Source organism: Leptopilina heterotoma, unplaced genomic scaffold (genome assembly GCF_015476425.1).
Source record: "Leptopilina heterotoma isolate Lh14 unplaced genomic scaffold, ASM1547642v1 Lhet_114, whole genome shotgun sequence".
Lineage (NCBI taxonomy): Eukaryota > Metazoa > Arthropoda > Insecta > Hymenoptera > Figitidae > Leptopilina > Leptopilina heterotoma.
This window is the reverse complement of record NW_025110833.1, coordinates 6,288,305-6,310,391: the sequence shown is the minus strand read 5'-3', so window position 1 is coordinate 6,310,391 and position 22,087 is coordinate 6,288,305. Positions and strand designations below refer to the sequence as shown.

At 19.5% G+C, this 22,087-nt stretch overlaps 2 protein-coding genes across 4 annotated transcripts; both read left to right on the top strand.

The window, feature by feature from the left end:
- Positions 1-4,423: 4,423 nt before the first annotated feature.
- On the top strand, positions 4,424-14,900 carry LOC122507282 (lactosylceramide 4-alpha-galactosyltransferase-like). 2 transcript variants are annotated; one of them, XM_043619901.1, is made up of 6 exons: positions 4,424-4,605; positions 6,194-6,742; positions 7,013-7,261; positions 10,633-11,029; positions 14,066-14,276; positions 14,579-14,900. In XM_043619901.1, exons 3-6 carry the CDS (start codon positions 7,066-7,068, stop codon positions 14,846-14,848), a joined length of 1,074 nt encoding a protein of 357 aa, XP_043475836.1. In that variant the 5' UTR covers positions 4,424-4,605; positions 6,194-6,742; positions 7,013-7,065; the 3' UTR covers positions 14,849-14,900. The 2 variants fall into 2 exon arrangements, with proteins under 2 accessions (XP_043475836.1, XP_043475828.1); XM_043619893.1 differs by having other exon boundaries at positions 4,424-4,831.
- Positions 14,901-16,185: 1,285 nt separating this feature from the next.
- On the top strand, positions 16,186-20,242 carry LOC122507263 (lactosylceramide 4-alpha-galactosyltransferase-like). Of its 2 annotated transcripts, none has more exons than XM_043619884.1 (4): positions 16,186-16,509; positions 16,834-17,230; positions 19,454-19,664; positions 19,887-20,242. In XM_043619884.1, exons 1-4 carry the CDS (start codon positions 16,248-16,250, stop codon positions 20,154-20,156), a joined length of 1,140 nt encoding a protein of 379 aa, XP_043475819.1. In that variant the 5' UTR covers positions 16,186-16,247; the 3' UTR covers positions 20,157-20,242. The 2 variants fall into 2 exon arrangements, with proteins under 2 accessions (XP_043475819.1, XP_043475820.1); XM_043619885.1 differs by having other exon boundaries at positions 16,374-16,509; positions 16,839-17,230; positions 19,887-20,241.
- Positions 20,243-22,087: the final 1,845 nt, after the last annotated feature.

Below are 22,087 nucleotides of genomic sequence, written 5' to 3'. Positions count from 1 at the left end.
GAGCAAATTTATTTATGTTACAATGCCAAATTAAACTTGTACTCTTCCAAAAATTGAAATTTTTTGGTTATGTCGACTTGTCATGTTAATGTTACAAACTACTTTTCAATTGTTTTACAATTTAATTCGTAATAATCATAGTAATCTCGGCTCTTTAATGTAAAAGAAACAAATCTTTTGAATTTACTGTAAACAATAATCAATAAATAAGAAAACTTAAACGATTGCAAATTTCAACTACTTTTCGCCAAGGTCGAAGACGTAATGAGCCGTTCCCGAAGTGTGGCGCAGAACGCTTGCGGCAGCAACTCAAAGCGCGGGGAAATCTTTTAAATTCAAATCGTAATATTTTCAAAATATTGTTTTTTCCAAGAAATACTAAAGAATACACTAACAATTTATTATCAAGAATATCGGAAATTAAATATATTTATTTATTTGTTTTTTAAACTTTTAGTAAAAATTATTCTGAGATAATACTAATTTTCTCTATTCTGAGATAATGTAGAAATCTATATTATCTACAGGGATATTATTTTTCAAATTAAAAATTAATATTATTGGTATTCGAGTACAGGAGATATTTTAATTTATAATTAAAATTAAAAATTAATTTTTTAAAAATATATAAAGAAAAAATATAAAAGTGAAAAATGTTACCTTATGATGTTTCCTAAATTTGTTTCGACTATCAAATATCAACAGAGAAATTAAAACCAAATAAATATTTTTTCTATATTATTTCACAACTTTTGATAAATAATCGAGTATTTTTTCAGAATAGACTTGAATATTTAATTTAAAAAACTATACAAAAACTTTACGTACATTGACAGCTGGAAAAGAAGTAGTTGAATTTATTGATGTCGGTAATTATTTTAGACAAATACTGCCATCTGCAGATAATTCTTAAAATATCCAAGGCAAAAACTTTTCGAAAAATTTAAATTTTTTAACAAATGATTTCAAGATCAAAATTATTTTTATGTTTTCTATTAAATTTTTACTTATACAAAAATTGCAATTTTTAGGTTATGTAAACTCGTTATGTTACAAATGCTACTTTTTATTTGTTTTACAATTTTAGTGTTTGTAACAATCATATTAAACACTGTTTTGCAATGGAAAATAACTAATTCCTGGGTATTTGTAGATTTTCAATGAAAAATGACTAATTGTTTATAGATTTGCAATCAATTTGTCAAAATGTACTCAAAATGACAAAGGAGCTGGATTATTTCCGAATATATTATATCTAGTACTTTAAGACAATAAATGAATGTGAATATATTAATTTTACATCAAAATTAAATGTAAATATACTGTAAATACTAAACAATAAATAAGAAAATTTGTGCGATTGCAAAATTCAACTACTTTTCGCCAAGGTCGAGAACGTAATGAGAGGATATGACGCTTGCCGTCTGAAGTGCGTCGCAGAACGCATATAACGGAAACAACTTCAAGCGCGGGAAAATCTTTCAAATTCAAATCGTAATAGTATTCGAAATACTTACAATTTTTCAAAAAGAAATTAAATAATACTGGCAACAATTGTAACAATTGTGAATTTTGGTGTCTTTTTCGTTTGTCTCATAAATTACGAAATTATCACGAATTCCAATAAAAAATATTCAATTTTTTCTATTTCTGACAATAATTAATTTTTAAATAACTTAATTATTGAACAGCTATCATAAAATTATTACTTAAAAATTATTTAATGAATAATTTTACTAAAATATTTGCAAATTAATTAAATTTTCATAAATAAATGAACTTCAAAAGGTTTCAATTTAAAATTTTATAAAATTTCAATGTTGAATCAATTTAATTAGAAATTTTATTGAACTTGGATTTTTGAAGAATTTTAATAATTATATTTCATTAATATTTTAATTATTTAGAATATTTTAATAATTCGAAATTTTAATAATTCAAAATTTTAATAATTCAAAATCTTTTGAAATAAGTTAAATTTGTCAATTTATATTTAATTAAAATTCAATTATTTTCCAAAAGTAATAAAAGACTTATCATAAAATTCAATTTTCATTCAAAATTAAAAAAAAACTCTTCAAAATCCTAATTTTCTTTATAAATAATAAAATTCTTTCTTGAAATTCAATTATTTTCAAAAAATTTCCTCATTTTAATTGATTTTCAATATGTCTACAATTTTAATAAAATTACCCAAAAGAATTCAAAATTATTTTTAAAAAAATTTACAAAACTTGTACGCAAATATTTAATTATTTTCATAAATAATACGATTGAATAAATAAATAAAAATTTCATAGGAATTTAATTATTTACAAATTCTTTATAAGAATTCAATTATTATTATGAATAATAAAAAATTTTTATAAGAATTCAATTATTTTCATGAATAATAAAAAAATTATATAGGAATTCAATTATTATCATAAATAATAAAAAAGTTTTATAGGAATTCAATTATTTTCATAAATAATAAAAATTTGTTATAAGAATTCAATTATTTTCATAAATAATAAAAATTTTTTATAGGAATTCAATTATTTTCATAAATAATAAAAAATTTTTATAGAAATTCAATTATTTTCATAAATAATAAAAAATTTTTATAAAAATTCAATTATTTTTATAAATAATAAAAATTTTTTATAAGAATTCAATTATTTTCATAAATAATAAAAAATTTTTATAGAAATTCAATTATTTTCATAAATAATACAAATATTTTATAAGAATTCAATTAGTTTTATAAATAATAAAAATTTTTTATAGGAATTCAATTATTTTTATAAATAATATATTTAAATAATTGAATTCTCGTAGAATTTTCTGATAAAAATTTATTTAAAAATGAATTTTAATTTAAATTTTAGATAATAATAATTGAATATGAAAATAATTTTGAAGAACTCAGTATAACAATATTCTTATAATATAAAATAATATTTTTATCACTCGATCATCTTTAATTATTATAAGTTATTTAATTTCAAAAAGGTTTGAATTTAAAATTTTTGAAAAGCTTAATTCGCCTATGAAAAAATAATAATAATTAAATATTTATTTAAAAAAGAAGTTATTGATGTTTTCGAATAATTTTATAAAATTAAAGAAATTCATAAATGAATGTAACAGAACATTTTTTATATAAGTAAAATTTTTTTCTTTATTTTCTAAAAATTCAAAAATTTTCAATTTCATTTTCAATTAAAATTTTTAATTGACAAATAGAATTTATAAACATTTTTTTCCTTTATTTTTAAGAAATAAGAAATAAGAAACTTTGCAGTTTATTAAAATAATTGTAATTAAGAAATAGAAATGTTATGCTAATTATTTCCTTATGAAAATTGAGAATAATTTTCTATCCAAAAAAATTGAGAGACGGGAATTTGTAATTTTTCCCAAAATAAAAAAATTAGTTTCTGAACAATATTGTTATTGAGAAATAAAAAATTTTAATTGGTCATTTAATTTCTATTTTTTAATAATAATTTTTCAATCAATTAACAATTTTCTATTTTTTATAAATAAAAAGGAGAAGAATTCGCATAATTTAGATCAGTCAAAGGAAATTTTTTAATAAACAAAATGGGTCTAGGTATTTGTTTAATTTATTAATCATAATTTTTTTTATTCTATGCAAATTTTCGATGTAATTCTTTTTTTTTAAATTAAATTAAGAAAAGTAATAAAAACAAATATGTAAAATTTGTTTTCCACAAGTTAATTAAATATTTTTCTTTTTGCCAATAATTTTACTCCAAACTCGAAAATTACATTTTTAACCTTGCTTTATTGCATTTGAAATTAAAAGTACATTATTCACCTACAATTCGATGACTATTCTAAAATTCATAATTAACAAAAGTGGAAATATACCCCGAATGAAGCGCATGAGCATACTTGCACTGATAATTATCAGGATTGTAACTATAAATCGTCTACTTTTTCATTAAAATAAAAATATTTTCCTCTTTTTATTTATTTAAATTTTCTCATTCATCACAAAAGTAAAATTTTTAATAAAAAATAAATTTTATTAATATCGCAATTAATATTCACTAATTTAATTTTTATCGCAATTTTCAAATAATTATAAAGTTATAATTATAAATATTTATAATATTTATAATATAATTATAAAGTGTTTAATTTTAAAGTAAAATTTGGTTAAACAAATCTTTGCTAATTGTTCCTTTCCGGTAAACATTTTTTTAAACCGCATATTTTATGTTGTTTAGAAAACAAATAGAATTCTCTATTTCTATTCTTTTTTTTTCAATGATATTCTTCAATAGAGAAGAGAAACTGAATGCACTTATCGATCCGGTTTTAGTATATATACCTATTGTATTTTTGTAAAGCACATTAAATGGGGGATGATGATGAAAGTGGAGGGGGAAATTCGCTACCCTCCCTAACTACGCCATTGTAAAAAAGATTCAATGTGAACGCGAGTGTACGTTCTGTTAGACACACAAGTGTATTCTTGCAATGATTTAGTTTACGAAGAAAGAAACTACAACTGTTTTATAAAAAATGACCTTCCAATGTTCAATAAAAATTATTGTGAATCATTGACTGGTTGGAATTGGTGTAAATATAGTGAGAACAGTTATTTTAAGATGAAACATACATAACCAAGTTTATATTTTCAATTCTAAAATACTATTTTTACAAGAAGAAAATAATTCTCAAATTGACATTTTTTTTTCTATTTGACAGTCTTTTGACTAATTAACTAATGAAAATGTTTTCAATTTCTTCTCATTTTAATGTCAAAATGTGTATTTTTTGAAACAATAACACAATGGATAAAAATTATTGCGCAGTAAGCAAAAAAAAAAATATTTTTATTAATTAATTCCTTAATTAATTCATAAATTCTTATTTCTTAATTTCATTTTTATTAACTTTTTCTTCCCTAATTGATTTTTTAAAAATAATTTTTATTATAAATGTAGAACAAAACATAGTTTTAAAAACAATAACAAAAATTCTATTCAAAATTATTATTAATTTTATTAATTTACATTATATTACATTCTTATTTATTCATATGCTTTTATTAAAATAAAAAAGTAAACTTTTTTAAAAAATTTACAATGTTTATTTTTATTTATCTGACAATAATTTATTGTTTTTAAGGTCCGAATAAATATTATAAAAAAAGAATTATTGCAATAATAATTAATATCACATTTTTATTACAATAAAATTATTACAGTGCATAAAACATTTAAACAGTTATAGATTATATTTTTGTAAAAAAAGTTTTCCTTTACTCATAAGCGTATATTTGCATTTGTTACATAATAGGTAAAGATTCCTAGAATAAACAAAAAATTATTATTTCAAATAGAAAATACTGACATAGATTTATTATTTCAAATGCTTATTATTTACGTACAAAGAAAAGAAAAAATATAAAACAAAAATTGTTATAAAAAACTATTTTATAACACTTTTTTCACATTTATAAAAATATTTTTATATAATTTATAGTTAACAAAAAAAAAATGTTTAATTAGAAAAAAAAATTAATATAATATAAATATAATAATAAAAGATAAATATAATAAATATAATTAATTAAAATTAGAAAACACATTACAAGTGACGCTCCACGGTGAAGGGAATCTTACGTGACAAAAAATTAATTTTAAGCTCTCTTGTAGGGGATAATACCAGTGCTACCTGGCGGCTGGTATTTTATCCCCTACAACCAAGCGCAGCACTTGTTATATTGTTTCCAGCCTGTCAATTTAAGTTTAAAATTAATTTTCAATTTCAAAAACTTGTTTCTAATTTATTTCACATTCTAACAATATGCAGGAAGTCATAAAATATTTCAAGAACTTTTCTAACAAGAAAAATAATTAACTTTTATGTTTGGAAAAATCGAGGTGCACAAAATTTTTTAAAATCAAATTCATAGTTAATTAATATAATATCAATATAATGTATATTAAAATATCAATTATTTTTCTTAAAAATTAATAAAATTAATGAAATCAAAATATTAAAATAATATTTTATGCACCAAAATTTATTTTTATAATAATATTTTATTATTTATAACAATTAATTGATAATAATTATTATAATAATTAAGTACCCAATTATTTAAATATAACAAAATTTTATTTAAAAAAAAAAAATCTAATCTATTTCATATCTTATCATCTTTCAGTTTGCAGAGTGAGGAGATAAAAATTCCCCTCAGAAATAAAATATCAGTAGACACCAAACTTTTGTAAAAATTACATCGCAAGAAAAAGAGAAGATCCAAATTATTATCAATTATAAAAATCTACAAAAATTTATAAAGAAACAAAGAATAAGGAAAAAAATTATTCCCTGAGTGATGTTACGAGAATTAAAAATTGACCTTCCTGCCCCAACAATAATTGATCAAATATTGTGATAAAAAATGTAAAAAAAAAAAAAGAAGAAAAAATTCATTTTCTTTTCTACAAAAAAAGAAAGAAGGAACAAAAAAAAAATTTGAAAATTTTATATACTATACTTTTTTATCATACAATTTAATTTTGTGGACCACTTGTATAATTAAATGTAGGAATATAGCCAAAGAATACCAAAAAAAATGGAACACGATTGTAAATAATATTGTGCAAAAAAAGAATTTTGTAAACAATAATTACAATGATAAAGTGGAATTTAATGTTGTAGAAAGATAACGGATAGAAAGCTGCAAATAGAACAATATAAAAAAAAACAGGTAAAAATATAGGAAATTCTTTTTTATTATTATATTATATTTTTTTTCACAATCTATTTCTAAATTTACAACTAAACTTTGTGCTTTGCTTTTCGACCAAAATATAATTTTCTTATTATGATTTATTCTAATTCTTATTGTACTCTGTAATACTCTTATAATAATAATAATACCATGTAATAATAATAATATGTAATATAATAATAATATGTAATATAATAATATAATGTAATATAATAATAATATGTATATAATACTCTTTAATTTCAGTTCAGATATTAGTGGATATAAATATAAATTCAATATTTGGATTCAATATAATTATGAGAGAAAACATGAAGAAAAGACTACTACTGGGTTTTATATGCGCTGTTATTTTATTCATATTAGTAATAACTAATGATGGTGATTTTACTCAAATAATTGTACCCCTTATGAGTAGCAGTAAAGAACGTGACATATCATGTTATATTAAAACGTCCGATGCTAATGGACTTCAGGAATTTGATGCAACAAAAGGTTTTTTCAATTAGAATAACAAATTTAAAAAAAAAATAATTAAATTTTATAATAACAAATTTAAAAAAAAAATTTTTTTAATTAGTATTTTTATGTATAGTATTATCGTTAGTATTATTATTTTTGCTTCCTCATAGAGGAAGGATTGTATTTCAAACAATTTTTAACTATTTTTCCTCTTATTGTTCTTTAATAGTTCTTTTATCTTTTTTAAAATTTTCATTCTAAAGTATATTTCTTTTTATTTTTTTAAATTGTTTTTTCTATATATTATATAATAACTATAATTTATTTAACTTTAGTAGATCATGAATAATATTATAATAATAATAGCTTGAACAATTAACAAATGTGACTAAATGAAAATTAGCTTCAGTAATATTAAAATTAATTTCAAAGAATGAAAATTCAAAGTAATGAGGAAAAATTTTTAATTATTGTATTTGCAACAAGCAGTTCATATTTAGAATATTAATTACTATTCGATTTATGGTCGCAATAAAATAAATCCAAAGAATTGTGCCTTCAATTGTTGATATTGAAAATAGTTATAGCTTCAATTATTGGTAATTGAAAATAATAATAGTTTTAATTATTCATAATTTAGATTAAATGATGCGTCTTCAATTATTTCATTGAAGCTATAATAGAAAACAAACAGAAGATACTGCATTAACTGAATGTACTTTTTTTTGTTTCATTAATTAATAATTAAAATTAATTTTACCTTCTGTTAAATCATAATTAAATCAAAAAATAACTAAGAAAATATAATAAATAACTAAGATGATTTTAACTTCAATAAAACTAATATTTAAAATTATTTTTAAATATTTTTTTAAAATTATTTTTAATTTATAATAACCAAAATTGAATCCAATAGTAGCTTAATAATTAAAAATTGTAACTAATTTTATTTTGAATAATTCATAATTGATTTTAATAGTAGCTCCAGTAATTGATAATTTTAAATAATTGTAACTTTAATATAATTAATAATTGAAACTAATTTCAACTTTAACAATAAATTCATAATTAAATCAAAAAGTAAATTCAATAATTAATATATTTTACAGAGTTGCCACAGGTATTGGAAATCAGGGAAAACTCAGAAATTTTTATTAAAGTACTGGAAAAAATTTAATTTTGAAAAAGTTACAAATAATTGCAAAAATTCAATAAAATTTTTTTAAAAAAATTTTAAATTATCGTCAAAATTTCAATTATTTTTAAAAATAATAAAATTCTTCTCCAAAATTCAATGATTTTCAAACATTTTCCTCAATTCAATGATTTTCAATATCTACTATTTTAATCAAATTTTTCAAAAAAATTCAATTATTAAAACAAAAAGTATTAATGAGATTCTAAGCAAACATTAAGTTATTTTTATAAATAATAAAAATTTCACAGGAATTCAATTATTTACAATTTTTTTATAAACTTCTTCGCAATAATTCAATTATGTGCATAAATAATAAAATTTTTTTTACAGAGATTCAATTATTTTCATGAGAAATAAAACTCATTATAGAATTTCAATTATTTTAAATACAATTTTAGTTGAATTCCTCGAAAAATGTACCTAATTATTTTCAAAAATGGTATGAAAATTCTTCGAAAGAATTCAATTATTTAAAAATAATTTTAAAATATTATAGCATAAAGCTTTAAAAATAACTGAATTTTGAAAAGGTTTTAAATTAAAATATTTGAAAATTTTAATTTATTATATTTTTAAGTAACAATTCTGTGAAATTAATTTATTTGAGAAAGTTTAATTAATAAATTTTTTTAAAAATTATTTGAAGTTTTTTTCTATAAATATTTATAATTGAAGAATGTCTGAATAATCGAAATTTTGTAAAATTGAATTGTAAACAAATAGATTTGAAAATTCTCAAAGAACTTTTGCAAAAAGTATTAAAAATAATTGATAATTGAATTCTTTTGAAGAATTTTAGAAATATTTTCAAAAATAATTACATTTTTTGAAAATTCACTTAAAATTGTATTAAAAATAATTAAAATCCTATGGAAAATTTTATTATTTATGAAAGTAATTGAATTCTTACAACGAATTTTTATTACATCTTTTTAAATAATTGAATTCTTTTAAGAAGTTTTGTTAAAATAATAGATTTTGAAAATATTTGAATTTTAACGAAGAATATCATTAAAAGTGAAATGTAATTTAATTATTGCAAAAAATTTTAGTAAATAATTACATTTTTCGAGGAATTTATATTTAAAATTGTATTAAAAATAATTGAAATCTTATGAAAACTTTTATTCTTTATGAAAATAATTGAATTCTTACAACGAATTTTGTTGCATTTTTTTAAATAATTGAATTCATGTGAAGAATTTTATTATTTATGAAAATAAATAAATTCTTGCAATGAATTTTGCTCCATTTTTTTAAATAATTGAATTCATGTGAAGAATTTTATTATTTATGAAAATAATTGAATTCTTGCAACGAATTATATTAATTTTTTTAAATAATTGAAATCCTGTATAGAATTGTATTATTTATAAAAATAATTGAATTCTTGCAAAAAATTTTAGTTAATAATATTACATTTTTCGAAGAATTTATTTTAAATTGTAATAAAAATAACTGAAATCCAATGAAAAATTTTATTATTTAAAAAAATAATTGAATTCATACAACGAATATTGTTACATTTTTTAAATAATTGAATTCATGTGAAGAATTTTATTATTTTTGAAAAGAATTGAATTTTTACAACGAATTTTGTTGCATTTTATTTAATAATTAAATTCATGTGAAGAATTTTATTATTTATGAAAATAATTGAATTCTTGCAACGAATTATATTAATTTTTTTTTAAATAATTGAAATCCTGTAAAGAATTTCATTATTTGTGAAATGTAATTGAATTCTTGCAAAAAATTGTAGTAAATAATTACATTTTTCGAGGAATTTATATTTAAAATTGTATTAAAAATAATTGAAATCCTATGAAAACTTTAATTATTTATAAAAATAATTCAATTCTTACAACGAATTTTTTTTACATTTTTTTAAATAATTGAATTCTTAAGTGAAAAATCTAAATTTTTTTTTGGCAACCCTGTTTTTTATTAAATGTAGCTTCAATAACCAATTGAAACTATATAACGTTAATTTCAATAATTCAGTGTGCACTTTTTATATTAAATCGAATTAAATATTAAAAATAATTAAATAGTTAAAATAATGAAATTAATTAATAACTAATAAATTAATTTTCATCTACAGAGTGTATATTTTAGCTATTTCATTTAAATTCCTGTCAAATGTGAAAGCACTTTTTTTTTTAGAGATTTGTAATCACAATACTTTTTTTTATTCTGATTTTAGATAGTGATAGACCGAAATTTGGAAATAATATATTTTTTCACGAAACTTCGTGCTTTGATAATGATGAATTAACATTAAATGCAAGACAAGCGTGTGCTGTTGAATCGGCAGCAAGAATGAATGGAAAAATGACAGTCTACCTATTATTTATGAGTCCATCAAAAATATCCGAATCATCGAAACAATTAATAAGACAATTATTGAGCTATGAGAATATCAAAATTCGACGCCTTTATATGAATAATTACGTGAAACATACGCCATTGGAGGAATGGTATGACAGTGGTATTTTGAGAACAAGCCGTTGGCCAAAAAGTCACATGTCTGATATTTTGCGATATCTCACATTATGGAAGTACGGTGGCATTTATTTGGATCTGGACGTCGTTGTAACAACGTAATAAAATTCATATTATAATAAACTTTTTTTTTCAACAAAAAAGGAGGCAGTAAAAAGTATATCTTTTACTATACTTTTTAGCGCCTTTTTAAATATTTTTGCTTTAAAGTGAATAAATTTTGCAATTCTTACATCGCACTTGGAGTAAAATTTACTCTGATGTATATAGTAATTTTATAAATCTTGGAATGATTTACTTCAAACGACTAGTGATATTTATTCCTTAAATAGTAAAAAATATGTAATTTTTATTATTCTCGAAATAGATTTTTGACTATACGTTCAAAGTAAATTTTACTAAAATTTATTACGGCTCTAGGCATACAGTAAAATTGGTAAAAATTCCCTAAAAACCGAACATAATAAAAATAATAAATAAAATAAATTTTATTTTAGTTTTTGTTCTTTTTTTAACAATTTTTACTATTTTCGGAGTAAATTTTACTCTACCTACAAAACAAATTATACTAAATTCATCAAAAAGTTACTATGAGCTTAGTAAAGTTTTTATTAAATTTTTTGAAGTAAATTTTATTAAAATTTGCTAATTATATTTTATACTCGATTTTTAAAAATTCCTTAATAAATTGAAAATAGTAAAAATAGTAAAATAAAGAATAGAGCAACTTTTAGTTTATTATTCTACACTTTTTTAAAATTTTTACGCTTTTTAACAATATTTACTATTTTCGGAGTAACTTTTACTATACATTACGAATCTAGGTATAAAGTTAAATTACTAAAAATTCCTACAGGGTCAGGGAGAAGTCAGGGATAGTAGAATTGGTCAGGAAAATCAGGAAAAAGTCAGAGATTTTTATTAAAAGTAGTGAAAAAAAAATTAAATTTTAGAATTTATAAGAAAATTCTGACTTTTCGTGTCTTTTTTGTTTGTCCCATAAACGATGAAATTACACCACGAATTCTAATACAAAACCTTTGATTTTTTCTATTTCTGACAATAATTTCTATTTAAATAACTTAATTCTTAAAAAAACTATCATAAAATTATTGCTTATAAATTATTTACTAAATAATTATACTTAAACATTTCAAATTAATTGAATTTTAAAAGAATTACGATTACAATTTTCATAAATAGATGAACTTCAATTTATGAAAAATTTTGATAATTCAAAATGTTATGAAATTAGTTAAGTTTCTTAATATACATATTTAATTAATTATTAAAAATAATGAATTTAAAGAAAACTTTTAGTTAAAAACACTAAAAAAAACTGAATTTTAGAGAAGTTACAAATGATTGGAGAAATTCAACTATTTTCAAAAGTAATACAATTCTTCGCAGAAATTTAATTATGTCCAAAAATAAAAAAAAAAATTAATATCTATTACTGTAATAAAATTTTCCAAAAGAATTCAATTATTTAAAAAAAAAAATTTTTTAATTCTACGCAAACGTTTAATTATTTTCAGAAATAATAAAAATATCACAGGAATTCAATTATTTACAAATTTGTTATAAATTTCTTAGTAATAATACCACTATTTTTATAAACAATACAATTTTTAACAGAAATTTAATTATTTTCGTAAATAATAAAATTCTTTTTAGGAATTTAATTATGGTTAATTATTTAATTAATTAATTTAATTTTAATCGAATTCCTCGAAAAATGTATAATTATTGTTGAAAATTTTATTAAAATTCGTCGAAAAAATTCAATTATTTAAAAATTTAAAAACATATTATAGAACCAATTTTCAAAAAAAAATTGAATTTTGAAAAGGTTTTAAATTAAAATCTTTGAAAATACATCTGTAGAATTAATTTTTTTTGAAAATATTTAATTGAATTTTTTTTAAATTATTTCAGTTTTTTTTTAATATTTATAAATTATAATTGAAGAATGTCTGAATAATCGAAATTTTGTAAAATTGAATTGTAAACAAATGGATTAGAAAATTCTCAAGGAACTTTTGCAAAAAATATTTAAAATATTTGATAATTGAATTCTTTCGAAGAATTTTAATAATATTTTTGAAAATAATTACATTTTTCAACAAATTTACTTAAACAGAGAATTTTCATTACATTTTTTTTTAATTAATTGAAATCCTATAAAGAATTTTATTATTTATGAAAATAATTAAAATTCTTACAACGAAACTTTTTACATTTTTTTTTAAATAATTGAAATCCTGTGTAGAATTGTACTATTTATCAAAATAATTGAATTCTTGCAACGAATTTTATTACATTTTATTAAATAATTGAATTCATGTGAAGAATTTTATTATTTATGAAATTAATTGAATTTTTACAACGAATTTTATTAAATTTTTTTGAATAATTGAATTCTTGCAACGAATAATATTAAATTTTTTTAAATAATTAAAATCCTGTAAAGAATTGTATTACTTTTATGAAAATAATTGAATTCTTGCAACGAATTTCATTACATTTTTTTAAAAATAATTGAATTTTTTTCGTGAAAAGAATTGAATTATTTTAAAATTTAGTTGATTAAATCCTTAATGAGAATTCAATTTTGAGAGACGCTTAATTATTCAATAAATTTATTTTCGTATTTAAATAATTGAATTCTCGTAGAATTTTCTAATGAAAATTGATTTAAAAATGAATTTCAGTTTAAATTCAGAAATAATAATTGAATATTAAAAGCATTATAGCGTAAATTTTTCGGAATAACTGAATTTTGAAAAGGTTTCAAATTAAAGTCTTTGAAAATTTAAATTTTAATAATAATTAATTATTTATTTAAAAAATAACTTATTGATGTTTTCGAATAATTTGCAAATAAAGAAATTCATAAATAAATGTAATTAAACTTCTTTTTTGAGTCCTAATCATTTTTAAAGTGAATTCGAATTCTTCAGGAGGGAAAAAATCAAAATTTTGTCTGGAAATCAGAGAAAAATAAAATTCAATAATTTTAGTGGCAATCCTGTTGTAGTAGAAAAAATAAATTGCCCTATGAATTTCTACCAAAAGGTATTTTATTCCATTTTTTTTTTATTTATAACTAAGTGAAATAATTGCATTTTCAGATCACTGGAGAAATTAAAAAATTTTTCTGGTGCTGAAGACTGGGAGGATGTTGCAGCAGGTGTGATTGGATTTGGAATGGACAATTTAGGTAGAAGAGTGGCTGACGCTTGCGTGAGGGATTTAAAAAGAAATTTTAAAGGCAATGTTTGGGGTAATAATGGACCCGGAGTGATAACAAGAATCCTACAAAAACTCTGTGATACAAAATATGTAATAATTTTTCCCTACTATTTTTTTTTTCTTGTACCTTAAAAAATTATCTAAATATTCATTTTTGATTCGATAATTCTATACGAAATTCAGAGAGATAAATTAAAATTTTTATCATATCGAAAAAATATCAAAATATTAATATTGATTCAAACATTAGATTTAAGAAAAAAAGTGATAGAAATTTAAAGAAAGAATAAATTTTTATCGTTTTTTTAGTTTCGAAAATTTATCTAAATATATTAATATTTAGAAATATTTTCATAGAAATGAGAAATTAATTTTTATCTTCTATTTTTTAGGCTCGCGATATGACACCAGTTCGTTGTAATGGTTTCAAGGTTTTTCCACCATCTGCTTTTTATCCAATTGGCTATAAAAATTGGACAAAATACTTTGAGACAAATGATATTAATGAGACTATGGAGATTATTAAAAATTCAAAAGCAATTCACGTTTGGAATAAATTCAGTCACGAGAGACAAATCAAAGTTGGCAGTCAAGTGCCCTATTCAATAATTGCCCAGAAATATTGTCCTAAAGTCTATAACAATTGCGGTACATTTTTCTGAGCCTATTTTTCCCCTCTGTGCTTTTTCCAAAATTTCCAAATGTGATTTTTTGACATTTCCATCTAATTTGACGTAAAAAATTTGTTAAATTAATAATTAGATAACATTTTTTTATTATTATTTCTAGAATTAAAGAAAAATTTGTACATTTTTCAACTGCTTTATAATTTTTTTTTCTAAATATGTTTTTTAGAAATATTTTAAAAACATATTTTTAAAAAATATCTTCAAATTCTTTAAAAACATATTTTTAAAAATAAATATTTGCAAATGAAGTTTGTTATTTTCTTTTAAAGGAAAAAAAAAGTATTATTTTTGTAAAAAAAAAAAGTGTTGCAAATTTTTACGACACTAAAAAGAGCATGAAGCCAAAATCTAAAAGAAAAAGAAAGATTATATCATTGCCTACATTTTATAAATAATTAATATTTCATCACACCATTGTCTTAGTGAATAAAAAATTATCAGTATTCTAAGTATGTTTTTTATATGTAGAAAAAAAAGTATTTATAAGAGATAAAAACTACTTAATAAGATAAAAATAATATAAAAAAACAATTCTAGAATTAAGATTTTCTAGAAGCAAAAGATTTTAGTTATACCTGTTGCTCAAATTTTTCAATCTTTGTTATAGCAAATTGATTCACTGTAACAGTATTATTTTAATAAATTAATATTCTCAAATATTATTTATTTTTTAATTCCAATCGTTAAAAATAAAATTTAACTAAAAATTTTTTATTCACAATAATATGCAAAATTGAAAATTGCCGAAAATTCATTTTCTTAGTGAGATTATTAAATATTTTATTCACAATAATAACAAAAAAAAATTGTTTATTATTTTTTTTTAATTTAAATTAAATTTTTTAAATTTTCTATTTAAAATTAATTTTTTTTTTGTTTATAACTTTAAAGAAAGTTAATATAGTCGATTTAGTACTGCAAATAAAAAGTTGGATAATAATCAAATAACATTTATTTATCATAAAGATAATAGAAGCTTATTATTATTAAAAATTGGTCATTTTGCAAAGTTATGATAAGGATAAGATAAGATATAAATTTTCCTGTTGCATCTTGATATAATAAAATTTTAGTTTTCTCATCCAATATCACTATATTACACAGTAAATAAAAATTATGTCTCGAACTTTTAAGCAAAAATTTTAATTAACCAAATTTTATCCCAAATAATTAGATAATTAGATAATTTCTTAATAGAAAATAGTATTGAAAAATTTCTTTTTCTAATTTTTACTTCTACAATGATGGTCGGTACTAAAAGAAATTAAATAACTTTTTCTGTAGATTTAAAAATTGTTAATTAATTAATAAAAAAAATTTAAATTAAATTAAATTAAAATATTTTAATTTAATTTTAAAATAAAAAATAAAAATGCAGTTGTATAGAAAGAAATTATTAATATTTTTATGTGGAATAATTACTTTATATGTTCTCTTCATATCTGTTGATCCATTCAATAATAATGTTATTACGATAAATGAAAACGTAATTTTGCATGTGAATAAAAGAATTGTCACTCTTCCTCCAACGACAACGGTTAAAAAAAAATTACGTGTTATAAATGAAACTGATTTTTCTTGCTACACCGAAACAACTGATCCTGATGGTTTAATGGAATTAAATTACTCCAATGGTATGTACATTTTATTATTAACTATTTTGTTAATTAAATTTTTTTTTTTTTTTTTTTAATTAAAATTTAGAATAAACTTATATTTGATTATTTATTTTCTTATTTAATAATAGACGAGGGACGAAAATTATGTTTATTATGAACATAATTTTAATAAAATCCTAGAAGATTTTTATCAAAAGTTAAAAATTAAAAATTAAAAATTAAAAATTAAAAAAAATTTTTTCTTAATTAAAATAAAATTTTAATTAAAAATTAAAATTAAAAAAAATTTTTTTTTAATTAAAATAAAATTTTAATTAAAAATTACTTAATTATTTTAAGAAAAGGAAGGACCAACATTGGGAAAAAGTATTTTCTTTCACGAGACTTCCTGCTTTGGAGACAGTGAATTGCTCCTAAATCCAAGAGAAGCATGTGCAGTCGAATCAGCAGCCCTTATGAATCCAAATTTAACCATCTACCTCCTGTTTTTAAGCGGTTCAAAAGTCTCCATCTCGGCAAAACAATTAATTCAACATCTCTTGTTATACAAAAATATAAAAATACGTCGAATTAATATTGATAAATACATAAAAAATACACCATTGGAAAATTGGTACGCCACTGGTATTCTAAAAACGAGTAAATGGCCAAGAAATCACATGTCCGATATTATGAGGTATCTCACTTTATGGAAGTACGGAGGAATTTATATGGATCTTGACGTTGTTGTCATCAAGTAAATCAAATTTTTAAATATGTCTTTTTCTATATATTTTATTCCCAAAACAGGACACGATTTTCCCGGAAGCTTCCAGTATGGAACCTTTCTAATCTTTCTTTAAAATTCCAAAAGAATTCAATTATTTAAAAAATATAATAAAATTCTACGTAAACATTTAATTATTTTCAGAAATAATAAAAATTTCACAGGAATTCAGTTATTTACAAAATTTTTTTAAAAATTTCTTCGCAATAATTCAAAATTATTTGCATAAATAATAAAAATTTTTTAAAGAGATTCTATTATTTTTATGAATAACAAAACTCATTATAGAATTTCAATTATTTTTAATACAATTTTAATCGAATTCCTCGTAAAATGTAATTATTCTTGAAAATTTTATTAAAATTCGTCGAAAGAATTTAATTATTTAAAAATTTAACAACATTATGGCACAAATTTTCAAAAATAAAAATTTTATTTTCATAAAATAATAAAAATTCTACAGGAATTCAATTATTTACCAATTTTTTGCAAAAAAAAACAAAATTAAAAATAATTGATAATTGAATTCTTTCGAAGAATTTTAATAATATTTTTGAAAATAATTACATTTTTCAACAAATTTACTTAAAATTTATTGTATTAAAAATAATTTAAGTCCTAAGAAAAATTTTATTATTTATGAAAATAAAATTGAATTCTTGCAAAGAATTTTGTTGCATTTTATTAAATAATTAAATTCATTGTGAAGAATTTTATTATTTATGAAAATAATTGAATTCTTGCAACGAATTTTGTTGCATTTTATTAAATAATTAAATTCATGTGAAGAATTTTATTATTTATGAAATTAATTGAATTCTCACAACGAATTTTATTAAATTTTTTTGAATAATTGTATTCATGTGAAGAATTTTATTATTTATGAAAATAATTGAATTCTTGCAACGAATAATATTAAATTTTTTTTAAACAATTAAAATCCAGTAAAGAATTGTATTACTTTTATGAAAATAATTGAATTCTTGCAACGAATTTTATTACATTTTTTAAAAATAATTGAATTTTTTTCGTCAAATAAATTCAATTTTATTTCGAAATTTTGTTGATAAAATTTTTCATGAGAATTCAATTTTGAGAGACGCTTAATTATTCAATTTTATTTTCGTATTTAAATTATTTGAATTCTCGTAGAATTTTCTAATGAAAATTGATTTAAAAATTAATTTCAGTGTAAATTTTAGAAATAATAATTGAATTCTTACAACAAATTTTTTAAAATAATTACATTTTTTTAAAAATGATTGAATTCTTTTGAGAAATTTGATTAAAATAGTAGATATTAAAAATATTTGATTTTCAGCGAAAAATTTCATTATTTGTGAAATGTAATTGAATTCTAATAAAAATTGATTTAAAAGTATAGTTTCAGTTAAAATTTTATATTATAATTGAATATTAAAAGCATTAGAGCGTGAATTTTTAGAAATAATTAAATTTTGAAAAGGTTTCAAATTAAAATATTTGAAAATCTTAATTTATTATATTTTTAAGTAACAATTCTGTGAAATTAATTTATTTGAGAAAGTTTAATTAATAAATTTTTTTTTAAAATTCTTTGCAGTTTTTTTCTATAAATATTTATAATTGAAGAATTTTTGAATAATTGAAATTTTCTAAAATTGAATTATAAGCAAAAGAATTTGTGAATTCTCAAAAAACTTTTTCAAAAATTATTAAAAATAATGCATTTATCGAAGAATTTGTCGTTAAAAACACGAAATAAAAATTTAATTTTCGAAAAGTTACAAAATTATTGCAGAAACTCAATTATTTTCAAGAAATCCAATTATTTTTTTTCTCAAACATTAAATATTGCTAAATAATAATAAAATTCTTTTTTGAAATTCAATTATTTTCACAAATAATAAAACTCATCGCAGAATTGCAATTATTTTTAATACAATTTTAATTGAATTTCTCAAAAAATGTAATTATTCTTAAAAATTTTATGAAAAAAATATTTTATTTATTTATTTTTTTTATTTTATTTATTTTTTTCATGTTTTATAGAATTTTGAAAAATTATTTTTTTTTTATTTTTAAGTAAAATGTTTTCTGGTTCGAGTCCTGTATTATACTACAATTTAATTTATTTATAAATTTCTATACAATATAAAAAATATGTCGATTTTTCAAAAAAAAAAATGTACCAAAAAGAATTTTCTTTTGTAGATGTTTGGAGGATTTGGAAAATTTTACAGGTGCCCAGGACGCAAATGATGTTGCCGCTGGTGTAATTGGTTTTGGAATGAATCCACTTGGTAGGAAAATGGCAAACGATTGTATAATAGATTTGAAAAATAATTTTTTGGGTTGGGCCTGGGGGCACAATGGTCCAGGTGTAATAACTAGAACACTGCAAAGACAATGCAACGCAACCATTGTGAGTAAAATATATTTCAATTAAAAATTTTTTTAAAAAAATGATGTTTTGTTATAAATAATATTATTTCAATATATTTTATTATTTTTAATATTATTTAATATTATTTCAATATATTTTATTATTTTTAATATTATTTAATATTATTTAAAATTTATAACAATAAAATTATTAAAAACAATTATAATTAAGATTATATATAAAATGAAAAATTTATTTTAGGCACAAAAAATGACAAAGGACAAGTGTCAGGGTTTCCAGGTATTCCAACCTTCCGTTTTTTATCCAATTTTTTATCCAAGTTGGAAAAAATACTTTGTGACAAATGATTTTAATGCAACAATGAAAACAATTGAAAATTCAAAAGCAATTCACGTTTGGAATAAATTCAGTAAAACTGAAAAACTTCAAGTCGGTAGTAATGTACCGTATGGAAAAATAGCCGAAAAATATTGTCCGAAAACATACAAAAATTGTGGCAAAACGTTTTAAAATAAAACGATAATATTTTTAGAATAATTTAATGTTATTTTATAAATAACATTATACAAGAATACCGATGTATATTAAAAAAACTGCCATAGAATTTTTTTTTATAATTTATGAAATACGAAATGATATTTAAATAAATTTTTATACATTATCTAAAAAAGTAACAAGTGTCAATTTAATTAAATTTGTTTTTAAAAAGTAAACATATTTAGCTAAAATGAATTTAAAATTAATTCCAGGAAATTTAAATTAATTTTAAATTAATTTTCCAGGAAAACATTTTATCCAAAAAAAATTATTAAATTATTAATCCTTCCTCCTTGTTAAAAAAATAATAAATTATATTATTATTGATAATTTAATTTAAAATAAAAAAATTATTTAGCCGAATAATTGTTTTAAAACTAAATTAATTAAATAAATAATTTTTTTTCATATTCCAGGAAAATATTTTATTAAAATAAAAATTCTTTACCTCCTAAGAATAATTAATAAATTGTTAAATGTGTAGAAAAATTCAAGATTAAATTAAATTTAACTCAAATTTAATTAAATTGAATTAAAATTTAATTCAAAATTAATTAAATTGCATTAAAATTTAATTCAAAATTAATCTAATTGCACTAAAATTTAATTCAAAATTAATTAAATTGAATTAAAAGTTCTTTCAATTTCTGCAAGATTACGTGCTATATATGGGGAAAAAATTAAAAAAGTATTTCGATTATTTAAATTATTATTTAAAATAATAGTTTAAAAACTTTTAAATTAAAATATAAATGAAAAAAAGAATTTGAAATACAAATTAACGAGAATTAATTTGAATTTAAACTTTATTTTCGTGTTACCGCAATCAGTGAAAATGTGTCAAATGTACAAGTTACTTAAAAACTTCCTGATAATGTTAACAAATTGATGGCCAAATGAGACCGTTAATCGTCTAGATACAACAGGAGGATAAGAAGAAGACAAAATAAAGTTTCGTGTTTACTTTTAGAAACAAAACAAATAATCAGTAATGTCACTATCAAAATTTAACAATAAGTCAAATATTACGCTTTTAATTGTACCATTAATCTTTTTCATTTCTATAATAATCCAAAACTTGAGCAATTTTAAATGTGCAACACGAAAAAAATATTACATTTTTTTTTATAATTAAGAATTTTTTTTATAATTTTTATATTTCACATTCCTGGAATATTCCAGTGGAAAATTGGGGAATATTTCTTTGGAATATTCCATTTTTATTTTATTTCTTTATTCCATTCACATTTCTGGAATATTCCAGAGGAACATTGAGAATATTTTCTCGGAATATTTCGTCCTTATTTTATTTTTTATTCCATTCACATTGTTCGAATGTTCCAGTGAAAAATTGGAAATATTTCTTTGGAATATTCAATTTTTATTTTATTTATTTATTCCATTCACATTTCTGGAATATTCCAGAGGAACAGTAAGAATATTTTTTCGGAATATTCCATCCCTATTTTATTTTCTATTCCATTCACGTTCCTGAAATATTACAGTGGAATATTGAAAATATTTTTTTGGAATATTCCTTCCCTATTTTATTTATTTATTCCCTTCAAATTCAAGAAATGTTCTAGTGAAACATTTGATAATATTTTGTTAATATTCCGAGAGAATATTTTTAAATTTCAAAAGAATATTTTTATAATATTCCAAAAGAATATTTTAACAATATTCCAGAGGAATATTTTGATAATATTTCAAGAAAATATTTTTAATTTTTATAAGTATATTTTTATATATGTACTTTGATAATATAATATTCTTAATAAGTATTTTGCTAATATTGCAGAAGAATATTTCGAATACTCTTGGAATATTTTGTTAATATTCCAAGAGAATATTTTAAAATTTACAAAGGTGTACTTTGATAATTTTCTAGAAGCATATTTTGT

Bases quoted from the DNA above. Each gene is read 5' to 3' on its own strand.
- LOC122507282 (XM_043619901.1), top strand. From the start codon at position 7,066: ATGAGAGAAAACATGAAGAAAAGACTACTACTGGGTTTTATATGCGCT. The intron at 11,030-14,065 runs GTAATAAAATTC...TTGCATTTTCAG, and splicing joins CTGGACGTCGTTGTAACAAC to ATCACTGGAGAAATTAAAAA. The intron at 14,277-14,578 runs GTAATAATTTTT...TCTATTTTTTAG, and splicing joins AACTCTGTGATACAAAATAT to GCTCGCGATATGACACCAGT.
- LOC122507263 (XM_043619884.1), top strand. From the start codon at position 16,248: ATGCAGTTGTATAGAAAGAAATTATTAATATTTTTATGTGGAATAATT. The intron at 16,510-16,833 runs GTATGTACATTT...AATTATTTTAAG, and splicing joins GGAATTAAATTACTCCAATG to AAAAGGAAGGACCAACATTG. The intron at 17,231-19,453 runs GTAAATCAAATT...TTTCTTTTGTAG, and splicing joins CTTGACGTTGTTGTCATCAA to ATGTTTGGAGGATTTGGAAA.